At 43.8% G+C, this 14401-nt stretch overlaps 1 protein-coding gene across 5 annotated transcripts in view; it reads right to left on the bottom strand.

Annotated features, from left to right (window-relative positions):
- MYO5A (myosin VA) overlaps positions 1–11375 on the bottom strand; it is a 97653-nt gene extending 86278 nt beyond the window's left edge. For 2 of the 5 annotated variants that reach the window (XM_064668755.1, XM_064668756.1), the window contains exon 1: positions 11185–11374. In XM_064668755.1, coding sequence (XP_064524825.1) covers positions 11185–11211 — 27 coding nt within the window. In that variant the 5' untranslated portion in view covers positions 11212–11374. Of the gene's footprint in view, positions 1–11184 lie in introns of all 5 variants that reach the window. The other 3 variants (XM_064668757.1, XM_064668758.1, XM_064668759.1) reach the window with 2 other exon arrangements.
- Positions 11376–14401: the final 3026 nt, after the last annotated feature.

The raw sequence follows: 14401 nt of genomic DNA, 5'->3' as shown, positions 1-14401 counted from the left end.
CTCAGTGTCTCTGCTTCACCACTGAGCCATCTGCACCGCTGCCATGAGATTTTCTGGTGTATCTACAACTTGCTTAGGCAGGAAGGGAAAATAAAGGGCTGTATTGATCAGACAGATGCACCATGCCGTGCTACAGCAAGGGAGTTTGAAACAATGAGTTACTGAGAAAGCGGCGGAGCCATAACTGATCACCTAGCTCACAGAAGTGAAATGAGGCTACATTTTCTCATATCTGTAAAACATCTGGAGCATGGACAATTGCTGACTTAACTGTGAAGGTTTAATTTGAAAGTTAAAAAGGAAATATATTCAACACAAACTTTGATAGCAGATAAGGTTGTACTTCTCCGAGTCTTTTTCTGTAAAGTTGAGCTCGTGTCCAACAGCACTCCCTTGCATTTACTTAATCCTAGCCCCCTCAAAAAGTCACATTTAAAGTAAAACACTAAACTGAGGTTTTAAATATCAAAGATTAACTGAGTATTTTTCAATAGACCAACACAGAAGCCCCAGGCTGACATGTAGCTTCATCATTAAAACGGAGTTTAATTGACTTAGCTTGAGTTATTCAGGGAAAACTAGTTTTACTTAGCAAACCCAGACCGTATTATGGTCCAGTCCACACCACAGACACCCTTCTGCCATATTAAAACAGCAACCTGACTCCACTGAAGCACGTCTAATGAAGCTGTATTTAGTTTCACCATTTTTTCATGGGAAATTAACAGTAATTAACAGTAAGTCCCCAAACCAGGAAACCAGAATGACCTGGTACGAATGACCTGGGCAAGCTCAAACTCAAAACCAGCGAGCAGAGATAAACCTCCCTAAGAGACTCTCCACAAGAACTGGGGGAAGCTGTGAAAGCAGAACTGGGGTTAACAGCCACGATGTTACTGGAAACTCTCCGGCAAGAGCAGCTGCATTTCTTCCCGTGGGATGTCCAGCCCTGCCCTCACCAGTCCCCCCAGTGGAATGGGGCAGAGGAGCAGTGGGGCTGCAAGTCCTGCCTGTACCAGCCCATTTCATCAGTGCAATGCTAACCTTGATTAGCATGGGAAGTTATGGGAAACACCTCTGTGTTGGAGAGGGAAGTGAAATTAAAGCCGTTCACACAAGCTGAAGCATACTTTCAATCCTACCATATTTAGCCTTAGAGAAACTACTCCACTCCTCTTCTCTGCAAGTGTTACCTATTTGACTGTTTACAAAAGGTTTATGTCACCTTTACACTTCCGATACATAAGACTGTCACAAGGAAGAAGTGCACTCTGACATCAAATTCTAACAACTTCTGCAAATATTTCTCCTCTTGTCATTTTTTTTCCTAAGGGAGATAATCTCCTGAACAATTAAATGAATGTCTGGCATGTTTGAAAAATTCTTCTTTATGTATCTCCAAAATCATAAATCGAAACTCTACTTACTATAAACCTTTATTAATAAACTATTATATTACAATATTATGATAGTAATAAGCAACTATATGCTTGGCTATACAGACCTATATGCTTATGTTAAAACCAAGAAGACAATCAAACATATTCTACTTACTTTAACATACATATAGTCTAAAACATCTATTTCTGTCCCAGATCTCCTGTAACACCGATTTTCAGCACTTTCAGAGGCAGTTGGTGTTTCCTTTCCAGGCAAGATAGGCTCAATCTCCATGGAATATATTTCCATATATCTTGTTTTGGTGTATACTAATTCATAAGGCAACTTGGGAACCTCTCTCTCTGGTTTCCTCAGCAAAACAACTGAGGTCATCTGCTTTAAAGATACTTATGAATAACCCATGGAGTCTGCAGAGAGTAACGTGTGACAAGCCATGTTGGGGCAATGAATTCCCTCATTGTTAGACTGACTCATAGTATTTTTAGGTTATTTCTCTATCTCTACAAAGAGGAAGAGTGTCCTCCTCTAAATCACAAACTAATGACAAAATTCTCTTGTCTTGTGATAATCAAATGGAAGAACTCAAAGACACCACTGGTAATTGAGGAAGACTTCATGATTTTTCATATCCATTTACAAAAAACAGACCATATGGGTATGAAAGTCACTCTGTTGAGAAGTCTCTGTTTTTCTACATTTAGGGCTGTCCAGCTAGAAATGTGCAGTTTACACCTACCCATACAACAATCCTGGAAAATGACACAACAAATCACATGTCAAATCTCACCCCGTGTTAACACAGAATGAGAGCTCTTCAAAACAATGCTGCTTTAGCCTTTACATTTAACCTTCAAGTGATGAAGGGCTCTCATCAGACCACAGTGTAAGTAAGTAGCCCGGAAGAGTCTGCTCTCAATCATCCTCACTGTCTCCTAAGAGTTAAACTCAACAAGCCACTTTCACTAATCGCTAGAGGCAGCTTTTATTCTATGTGAATTACCCTGGCAGCCTCACCTACAGCCACACCTGAAGCAGGGTTACATGGCAAAAATGGAGACTTGATGAGCAACAAGGGAAGTGCAACAGCTTTCAAGATGTTCAGAAAACAGCCACAACTTTCACCAAACAGCACGGAGGTGACACACACAAAAACACAGATGCATTCTGCATTCCTGACTGATTCTCCTCCAGTTTAATCTTCATGCTGCTCCCTCAAACCATTCATCAGCATGGTGACTTCTCATTCATACTTGCTTTTTGATGTTAGGTTTGTACCTTCTTCTCCCTTAACATTTTAAGAAGCTTTACCCCAGCCTTGAGTACTTCCATAGCTATTGAAAGATCTGTGACAGTTCTTGCTATTGTCCCTGACTAATAGGCCAAAGAAATTAAATCCATGCCACTGAGGAGAACAGAAGGTGTAAAGCACAAGGTCTATGCTTCCATAAGTAATCCATCTGGACCTTCTTCAAAATAAACATTAGAATTTGCACATACATTAAAAGCTGGGTCAGTATCTGCAGTCCACAGACATTCAGTAGAACTGAAGTATTTAAATTTCATTTTTGGTGCCTAATGTTTCCTGTGCCTACATTCCAGCTGCTTAATGCCCAGAATTCAGCAAGAAAGGCAGTTCTCTAATGTAACCACACTAACTACTCAGCCTCTTTTTAAAAACAAATGAGAAACCGAACCAAAACACACAAAACCCCACACACAAACCCTTTAGCCAGCACTGATCTCTTCTTCACATTTTATTTGAATATAAACAGACTGATACATAGAAACAAAACTATTAGCTAACTGCAAGCAGCAAGCAGCTGTACTGCTCCTGCTGTGATCTGGACTGCCAGGAACAGGAAGACCCCAAAACCATCAAGATCATCAGCTCGATAACAGTGCTCTTCACGTTTGTGCAGTGCTGGGCAGCCCAGGTGATCCATCTCACACAGGGTTGCATGTTAGGCTGCTGCCTGGAGCAAACTGAAAAAATGGACCAGGCTAAAAAATGAGGGGCACCATGAGATGGCAGGGGTCCTCAAAGGGGAAGCTCCTCCTGAAAATACACCACAGCTATTAAACATTAAAACTGGGTTTTAAGTAGACAGGTCCTAACTTACTGCAACGCTGAGAACACAGAGCTATCCAAAGAGAACTTGACAAGAGACATGCTTAGGGTGTTTTAATTTGTTTTCCTGCACAAATTATTCCAAACATATGTATATGACAGCAAAATTATTTCCCTGCAATAAGAAGAAATAGAGAACAAAAGGTTTGATCTTTCAGATTTAGGTGCTTGATTTCAAAGCACAAAATTAAGCAATGTATGATTACTCACATGGGATAACGATAAATCTTTGCAGAATCAGGCTTAAGCAAACCCAGAGGAAATGATGCAGTCCTAAGCAAAGGGTGGCACCGGTACAGGCGTGTGAGTGCTGTTCTCTGCCAGGAAAGCCACTAAAAGCCTTGCCATTAGTGTTGGTAAACAAGGCCTTAGCAACCCAATCACACAACTCACTGCCCTGGATGCAGCTCAAAAGTAAAGCCAACAAAAGGAAAAAGCTACTGTATGAAGAGCCTTTGAATTCAAAACAGCTTGAATTTTTCTCTGTCTCACATGAATTTTAGAGAACAGGTTTAATTTCATGCCTAATGCTTTTCCATGTACTTAAAAGTTTTGATACCGATTTAAACCAATCAAACTCCCAGAAGCATCACCCCCAAAACAAAAACATACATCTGCTGTGGCATATCATGAGTGGGGTTATGGTATATGAAAATAAGCAGAAAGACTTAGTTTGATGAAAAAGTTAATGTCACAGACAGGATGAAAATTTCCAAGAACCATGGGATTATTTCTGACCCTAACTCCATATTTTCTGCAACAAGAACCTCCTATTATTGATGGGAAGTAGGAAGTTCTTCCCTTGCTATTTCAGCAGCAGAGAAGACAAGCAGAAGGTGCATTCTGCTGCTTCAACTCATTCGAGTAGCTTGCTAATGAAGCATCAGGAACAAAAGCCTTGCCCAAATGCCTTTTCTTGGCCCTGGGCCCAACTGTACAAATACTCACTATCGGAGTCAAGCTCAATACACGCAGGAGTAAACACTGCTCCACTACAGTGAGCACAAAATTAGATCAGAGATAACCTCTGCACCTTCAAGCCTGTGAAAGAAAACACAGCTAAGCAAAGGACTCTGCTCGTCTCTACATGCACACCAAGGTAAGCTGACTTGAATCAAGAGGCATAAAACAAATCACTGACTCTTATCAGAGGAGCTCTTGCTGTGTGACAACATAAAGCAAACCTGCATCCATCATCTTCCCTCCAGCCAAGATGCCTTTCAAACCAGCAACATCTGTAAGTATGCTCATATATATGTGCAGGTGTCAGAGTCTCCAGTAACGCAAGCAAAACTTCAAACAATTAAATACTTGTTTTGTGTATGCTTTGTGCTGTCAAGGAATGAAACCTGAATTCAATTAATGTGTATAAATTAACATATGAATATAATATATTATTATGCATTGATGTGTATACATATCTGTGCCAAGAAGATGGAGCCAGGCTGTTCTTGGTGGTGCCGATTTCTAGGACACAAGGCAAAGGGCAGAAACTGATGCACAGGAAGTTCCATCTGAATATGAGGAAAAACTTCTCTATTGTGCAAGTGGAACAGTTTGCCCAGAGAGGGTGTGGAGTTTCCCCTCACTGGAGGTTTCCAAGAACTATCTGGACACAATCCTGTGCCATGTGCTCTAGGACGACTCTGCCTGAGCAGGGAGGTTGGACCGGATGTCCCACTGTGGTCCCTTCCAACCTGACCCATTCTGAGATTCTGTGAATGTCCCTGTAGGCCACCCCAAGCTCCTCCAGGGTCTGGTGCAGAGCCTAATCCAGGCACAGGCCCTACAGGTCAACAGACTTGCCAGCTGCACACTGCTTTTCCTGCACAGCAGAGACACCACCTGTGGTTAACCTCACTGTCGCTTCTTGCTTTTTTGAAATCCTATTAAAAATAGACCATCCAGAAACAGTGCAACCATATGACACTGGACATTTGTGTGACTTCTTCCAATTCAGCTGCCTCAATGAGCCCATTTCAATAACAAAAATGCTTTTTTTTTCTACAGAGATTAAGCAATGAGTCTCATAAAGAGAGAGACAAATTACTTTGTTATTAGAACACATGGAGAGGATTAAACTCCCAAAGGCCCTACAAAGAGACCCTAGAAGATAGGTAAATCTTCCCCACAGGCTGCCTATCCCTTACAACTCAACCTGGAGCTCAGTGGCTCAACAAAAGATAATGGTGGTCATTACACACATTTTCTGACATAGCAGGAGCTCAACAGCACTTTCTTTGATTATTTATTTATCTAAAAAATAATAGTAATCCATTACCCGGGCCATCTGGCACATGCTATAAAATCCCTACAGTAGGAACAGACTGCAAATAATCAGTGACAGTTCCATGTACAGACATTACTATTCTGCAAGGATTGCTGATGACAGTTTGAGGGGGATCCCATGTAATCCACTAATATTATTAGGTAAACGTTTTAACATGATAATCAAAGAACTAAACAAATAAGACCAATTACTATAAATGAGACCTTCACAGTTCTTTACATGTAACAAAGAATTCCTACAACTTTCAAGATCAGATCTACAGGAAAAAAATAAGAACATCTTAAAACATAAAGCTATGATCTCCCCTTCCCAAAAGTAGCTCCCAGTGTTTCTTTAGGACTACAGGATACACCCTCCCAAAAACTATCTCTGGGTTGTGAGAAGCTTTCACAAACAGCTTTGTGTGTCTCTGCCCACACCAGGGTGGCATCATTTCCTGCTCCAGACACAGTCAGCACCCAGGGGGGCAGCTCCAGTGCAGACTGGGCTCCAACTTAAACCATCACTCATCCTGCTTCCCAAGGCTCAAGTGTATTTTAACAAGATGATAGACTGCTGACATGTCACAAAACTGCTGTCAGAAAGCTAAGAGCTTTTTAATTTCTTAGGCTGCTTTGGTTGACATTTGACTACAGGAAATTTCTTTTACACAAACAAAAATGTCAAGGTTAGGTTAAACCAACTATTGTTAGACTGTTGGGTAATTATATCCTCAGTACCTTCAGTTTTAAGGCAATAGGAATAAAGTGGGTGCACACTGTCGTGAGCTGTGACTGGCAGGGCTGCCATTCCAGTGAAACAGCAGATCCCTGAAGCAGGGAAGCAAGTGAAATATTCCCTCTTCCGCTGCTGCTGCACTAGATTTTAAGAAGAGGCAGAGGCACAGTTATAAAGTATCCTGTGAAGGCTCACTGCAGATGCAATAGCTTGACAGTGACATCTGATTTCTGCAACAGCTTCCCTGGTCTGAACTGTCCCACTCAGACCCAGAGCAGGACACCCAAGCTGTGCATGGAGACAACCCCATCTCTGCACTGATGGGCAGCAGGGTTCTGGAAGGACAAAGCAGTGACCTACTGAGACAAGTGGTTACTGTTTAATGCTTAGAAAACACTTAGGTCACATGCAATAGTTTTGTTGCAAAATGTGGAATATGTAAACATTTTCTTAAAAAAGAATTTTTTTGATGTTTGATCTTTGTGTACTTTCAAGCCTAATCAACAAGAAAGGAGACTTAATCCACGAAACAGCAGCTAACAAGCTCTAAAGTGATGTCTAGGTGTTAGAAATTATTTGTTGGTAGAATAGCCTTATTAAGGTTTAGGGCTTGACACGGCTTCAATGTTCTCAGACCTAGGGGGAGGCTAACAAAGCTTAGAAAGAAGGCTGTCCACTGATAGAGGACACAAAGAATACAGAATTTACAGGCCACAAGGACATTTGGCAGAACCCCTGATAAGGAAGAAATTAATAAAGCCAACTCATCAACTGTGCTGAATCAGCTCTGATTGGGTAAAACATAATTTCGGCAGGGGAAGATCATGACCAACTCAAAGACCACCGGCCCAAGAAGCCCAACAACCCAAAAGAAGAGAAAGACTGAGCATGTGACTAATTAGCACAAAAAATGAGACTCATTAACCAACAGAAGATAGAATACAAACTATTAGGAGAATTAGATAACTTGTATCCAATGAACATTAATGCCTTTGTTTGCTAAAATGTATACATAATGAAGAGTTTTGGTAGTCATTGTGCTGGCTTGGTAGATTTTCCCCCAGCCCCACTTTCTGTAAATAAGTCAAATACCTCAACTCTGTGTGTGGATTGACCTCTTGCACAATGGGTGGAAGAACCTATTCTGGGACAACAGTTTGAACAGCAATATACAGGACTATATAATTAAGGCAGCTTTTTTTTTTCACATCCCAGGAAAAGCTCAATAATAGGCACAGAAATTTTGAAACAGTTATATTTTCTCCCTTATGCTCAGCTTGTTCTTTTGCTGTATTTCCCTGCCCATGTACCACAAACATACCCAAGAAGAGCCATAACCTGGTCAGAATCTGCCATTTGCCATTTTTGCTTGCAAGGACCCAGCACAACTGAAGAAGAGCAAGTCTTGTAACACCCTTGGCTTCACACTCAGAGCAGCTGCTGCAAACAGCCCCGGGAAAGCAAGAAAGGGCCACTTGCGATGCTGAGGACTGCACAAGCAGCTTTTTGTTCTATGCAGTTTCCTCTGACACTTCCCTAACTCAATTTACTGCTCATAAATCCCCAAACTGAACCATTTCAAGGTCAGCTGCTGAGTTCAGCTTGCCCAGACCATGCTGTCCAGCAAAAACTGTTTACTGATTCCTCTATGTTCAAAGGAACATTCCCACTCACTTTAACTGAAATTGGATCAGGCCCTAAGTTAGGACCAATCTAGCTGGAGCTAGCTAGCCCTCATCTCCAAGATAATGGAAAGGGAGGAGCATATTGGTAGCAGCAAGAATGAAAATAAATGAATGTATAAGTAAATAAATCAGCACACTGCATACAAAAGGGAAACAGAAATCCCGGGAGGGCAAAGCAGCACGCTCTAGGAAAGCACAGCATGAAACAGAAACAACTCAAACCCAGGGAAAAATAGATGGAAATGGAGAACAAAAATGACTGAATTATGTCAACTCTCCACTAAGACTTTAAAAGAGGTGGCACAAACGTAGTGTCTCATCTGTTTTGTTGATTTTTGTGTATAGGCAGCAAGAGCATGTGTTGGGGCTTGGTTTCACCCCCCTGAAACTCACAAAGGCAACATCTAACATAAACATGGTGCTCTCAGCAGTGTGGAAGTCACATGAGTTCCAGTTCTAGGCAAAGCATTCTCACTTGCTCTTAATTTCCAAGGAAAGCAAACTACACTTAACAAAAGCTGACACATGGCCTAGATTGTCCCTGTCAATTTTTATGGGTCAGCAGAAGTAGGTACATATCTGGTGTTGGTCAACAATTACTGAAATGCTTATCAACTATGCCCCAGCATCACTCAGCAGACCAACGATGATCCAGAAAACACATCAAGATTCTTTGAAGTTTGTTTCCAAAGTCAAAGAACCAAAACTTTTAGAAATTACCTTACAGCAGGACCACACACCTGCCACTGATATATATCCAACAGAACAAGGCTCAAAGGCATAATACTTTAAATAAGAAAACCTGGGATATAACCCATGGAGCAATTTTAAGCTGCTGCACCCAAAAATTGAAGCTGCTGCCCTCAAGTAGAGTCTATGTTTGCAGTATCACTGGGCACAGGAATACAAAGCCTGCATGGTTTGGGCCCATTGCTCACAACCAGTAACACTGAAAGCTCTGGTACTTTAAGCAGCTGCTCTGAATGAATATCTTGACTCTGCCTACCAATATAAAAAAGATGTGAAATTCTCTCTTTCTGTGCCTACATATGTCTCTAAAGAGGACAAGAACAGCCTGTGGTGTGAGAGTAAAGTACAGAAGCAATTTCACTGGCCTTCATCACCCAGCAAGTCCCTACTGCAGGATCATCCCAGCGCCTGTTTGACTTTGTCTTTGCTCTCTTTACCTCTGTGTGCTACCACCTTTAATCCATTGTTTATGTTACCTAATCAAGGATAAGTTACTGAATGGGATTTAAACAGCATGCAGCCATTACTTGGGGAAAAAGCCAGCAGAGAGGGAAGACAGCAGAGAGTCTCTGTTGAACACCCAGCAGGTTTCCTACCCTGACCTGCCTGATTCTGAGCCAGGCCTTCCTTAGGAACTACAAGGGGCCTTGAGCTTTCCACTGTAAAGCAGTTCCAACACAACAGCATGCCCACATTTTTGGAGCAGCTTCTGACCAAAGAATTCAACCACTCAAGGAAGGGAATTCAAGGTCAGACAGGGTTGGAAATTAAAAAAAAAAAAAAAAAAGAAAAGAAAAAAGAAAGTATTCTGATCAACACTTTATGAGAGATTTCAATTCCATAAGGAGAACATCTACAGAGAGAGATAAATCAAGAACACCTCTCCAAAATAACTCCTTACATAGAGAAGGTCTATTGGATACTTGGGAACAACTCTGCAGTACCATGGCTCTCTTGACCAGAAAGGTAATTTTCATCCCTTTGGGCAACGATAGTTCAAAGAGATAGTTCTGTGACACACAAGACACCAAGATGTCATATACCACTAATGTAACAGCATTCTATAGGGGGTGCTGGCATGCACCTCACCTCCTCCCATTCAATCTCTCTTACACAAATATACTACTCAGATACAGTCAAGCCTGTTGAAGGGATGCCCGGTTGGATTTGTCCTGATGCACAGTCAGTGTGCTGTCCCATCACTTCTGAGTGGGAGGACTCTACCAATGAAGTGACCTATTCATGCCAAAACAAAAAGTCTGTTTCCTTTCCTTCCTCACCCAGCGTGCTAGACTGGGGATAATTTGGGAGCATTTCATGAAGTGGCTCAAGGATCTAGATGGCATGGCTTTCCTAATGACACACTTTGACTGTGCAAGCTTTTTGAAAGAAGTACTTGCAGTTTGTCATGTTATACTGTACACCCAGTTCTGGTGACCCCAGTCATTCCTCCTGCCCTTAAAAACCTGTTGTCTGTCTTTTTTTCCAGATTTTTGCCCTAGCTCAAGGCAGAGTAATGAAAATAACGCATGGCTAGGGCACAAAACAACCATTTCCACATCTCCATTTGCAGCCTTTGCCCATCATCAAGATGCATAGGGCAGGAACTGTTTCCAGGTGGGAGCTGACGAGATACTAACACACAGGACTAAAAAATTAGAAAAACGTCTGATTAAAGAGCATATGAGAGTCACGCTGCGCATCACTGCTGACTGCAGGGCTTCTGAACGGCTGCCAAAAGAATAAATATAATCCGAAGGTGCAGTGTCACCAGAAAAGGGTAGTTGAATATCAAAGCGCTCATGTCGTAGAAGTCGTTTTTCCTCAGGGATGGGGAAGGTGTTCCCGAAGGCGATAACCGAGCGGCCGTGCTGACCCGCCGCGCTTCCCCCCGGGCGCGTCCCCGCCGCGCTGCCGGAGCCGCCCCGGCCGCTCCCCTCGGGCCGGCCCCGCCGCCCCCCGCCCGGCCCGGGGCGCGGAGCCCCTCCGGTACAGCGGGGACCGGCCCCGCGCCCGCCGGGATGCGGGCCCACCGCGGGGAGCGCCGCCGGCTCCCGCCGGGGCCGCGGGCGGCAGCGCCGGTCCCTGCCCCGGCCCCCCATCGCTCCGCCGGGATGCTCGCCCGGGATGCTCGCCCGGGCCGCGCCGCTCCCGCCTCCCCCGCCCCGCGGTCCCGCCGCCCCCGCGCAGCCCCGGCCCCGCCGCCGCCCTACCTTCGTGTAGAGCTCGGAGGCTGCCATGGCGCAGGGCGCGGGCGGGCGGCCCCTCTGCGGCAGCCCGGCGGCGGGAGGCGGAGGCGGGCGGGAGGAGGAGGAGGAGAAGGAGGAGGAGGAGGAGGAGGAGGATGCTCAGGCGGCGGCCCGCGCCATGTTGCTGCTACCTGGAGGGCTCTGTGCATTGTGGGAGCGGCGGCGGGGACGGGCAGGGACGGGCAGGACGGAGGGCGGCGGGAGCGCGATTCCTCCCCCCGGCGGGCGGGACGCGGCCCCGGCACCGCGCCCAGGGCGCTCCGACGGGGGGAGCCGGCGCTGCCGCTCCCGGACCCCGAGGGGGTTGCGCGCCCCCCACTTTGTGCCAGGACCGGTATTCCTCCTCTCCCTCGGGATACGGCTTTTTCTTTTTATTATATTTTTTTTTTTCTCCTAGACGGAGCAAATCACTTGTTTCGTCGTCAGGGACGTTTATCATTTTCGCTGCTCCCCAGCCCGTGCCCTGCTCGAGGCTCCGCACTCCGGACACCACCAGGCTCAGGGAACGGCCCCTTCTTTCCCCAGGGACCTCTCCTCTCAAGGCAGGCGGGAGAAGAACCTTCTGTGCAGCTGCCTAATCTTTCTGGATTTACATCTGTGTCACAGCCTGCTGAAGCCTCTTGTGTGCCTCGCTGCCATCCTGCCAGTTATTCCCATTGTGTGTTTTGACTTGAATTTCTCAGGTGCCAGGTTTTTTTCTCTCCGATTCTGATCCCATCCTTCAAACTGTTTACGGCCTCTTTCAGCTTGACTGAAACCACTACTGAAAGTACTGAAGAGAACTGGGCCCAAACCAGCTCCTTCAATAAGTCCAGTTCTCACCAAGACATGGAGGTACACACCTTTGAAAAGTTTAACATCCATGTCAAAATGGAAGGAAAAACATAACCCATGTCCAGCTAGGTCTCAAGATGACACCTCCTTGCTTTATGAATAATTAAAGAGTGTTTTTTACAGCAAGAGTTCTTTGACAGCACAACTGAAGCTATCACTATCTTCCCCCCCCCTTTTTACCTTGGAAATGCATCCTACTAGTTCAAGTGGTCCAAAATACAGAACAAGTTGAAACAAGTATGTTTGCCACACTGTCCATCAAAGTGGTTTTGACTATTTATCCTCTCTCAAAATTCACCTGTTTAGAAAACAGCTGTGTATTGAGTGGGTAGTATCTGTACTTCCCCTGAAACTCACTGTGACTATTAAAGAAACAGACAAACCTGTTTACAGAGAAAATAAGCCACGAAAGAGATGGGTCAAAAATCACTCATCAATTTAGTAAACAGCCAGAGATACAACACCATTTTGACTCCCAAAACAAACACTCCAAATAAACACCATAACCCAGCTATACATTACTGCTGCTATCTAAAAGAAAGAAGATGGAGAAAGCAGCAAGCACAAATGAAAAATAACCAAGATGAAAATATGGAGCCTTCCCCAGAGCTGTTTGTATTAGGTGCAGATAGATATGGCCTTCACAGCTAGGAAACTAAGGTTAGTAAATTGAGAATAGAGATTAAAAAAATTCTTGATTCTCCTGGGAGTTCAAAATACTGTGAGCTGAATTTAATACCTCTTCCTGCGTTCTACCAGTATGCCCAGGATTATCAACCACAATTGCTGTTACTGTCTCGTGCCAGGAGGGTCAGTCCCATCAGCAGAACTGGACATTCAGTGATACGAGAAGCCCAGAATGGGTTCCTGGGAACTGCAGTCCAGGTCAGGGGTGAGGTTTTGGCTAAGCAGTTTGCATTGCTGCTCTTCATCTGTATGCTAAGGCAAAACAGATCTATACTAAAGCTACAGGTCATCTTTCTTTCATGTATAACAAAGAAGTGACTTATTTGTGGTTCATTTAAGAGTAATCATGTCCCCTGAACACCCTTAATCTCAGAATCTGCTTGTACAAACAACTGAAATTTCAAGTTTTGTTCTCAGAAGGGACCTGAACCTCCCCTCTGACTGTGCTGCTTCATATTCAATATTTCATACCCTTTCTTTAGGGTATCTATTCTAAATTCAAAGACTCTCATTTCAGGAGTTCGCTTGGTGGTGGATTACTGATCTCAGCCATTCACAGATGGAGCTCAGGAGCCAAATGTAATTATAAGCCACAGCAAAAAATAGATATCTGAGTCCAAAATATGCTATGATTTGACACAATTTGCATAAACCAGGATTTCAAATCTGTCATTAAGGACAGAAATTGGGGGCACCGAAAGTTGCCAAGGAGCAACCTGTTTGTAATATATCCAGACTGACTACTTAATTATTAAGATGCACCTCCTGCATCAAATATTTGTTGATAAGATTTTAAATGACATAATCTCTTATCTTGCACAACATCTTTTCAAAAGATGGCATTTTTTTTGGAGAATATATCTCGGATATGCCAGATGACAATGTATAGTTGATGCAGCTGATACAGTCCACATGCAGAATTTTACACTGAATTTTTATGTAATTTTTTTTCAGAAAAAAATTACAAAGCATCTGTCCTATCTCTTTTCTTACATCTCTGGTCTGTTCGCATCCATGATCTGTTAAACTGTGGCAAAAAAATTCCCTTCTCACACAGGACTTCCTATTCTGTTGTCACTGTTCCGCAAGTGAGCAGCGAGTTCTTTGCCAAACAAAAAGGGAAATCATTAAAGGCACAGCAATAACATTTAGTGCCTGGCCAGTGCACAGGCCTACCCACTCCTTCAGAAAAGCACTGTATATTCAACACTGACCATCAGTTTAACTCCACGTGCCTTTCACCGGCAAGACAGACAAAGCTGAGGGATTTACAGGCTAGAATCGTTCTCCTACCCTTTCTCATATTCTCACACTACAAGGACTAGGCCTGGAGCTTTTAGCTGTAGAAAACTGGTTGAACGGTAAAGAACTCTGAAATGTAATGCAACAGATATGTAGGGAGAGAAAAAATCACGTGCCATGCAGGTATGCAGAGCAGAGAGGGCGTTACTATAACCTTGGTGACTGAGCTCACTGTGCAAATACAACACAGGGGTCTTGGAGCTACGCAAACATCAGCACCTAAGTCACAGGATAACTATGAAATTAGTTGGACTTTTTCCAGCATTTTGATTTCTGGAAGTGTTGCCATATTTAGGCCAACTGTCCACAGCAACAGTGCAAACTTCTATATGCCAGGCTACTTCCCAGACATCCCCTT

This window comes from Pseudopipra pipra, chromosome 12, assembly GCF_036250125.1.
Source record: "Pseudopipra pipra isolate bDixPip1 chromosome 12, bDixPip1.hap1, whole genome shotgun sequence".
Classification (NCBI taxonomy): domain Eukaryota; kingdom Metazoa; phylum Chordata; class Aves; order Passeriformes; family Pipridae; genus Pseudopipra; species Pseudopipra pipra.
The sequence above is the reverse complement of the archived record's forward strand: the minus strand, read 5'-3'. Positions and strand labels throughout refer to the sequence as shown.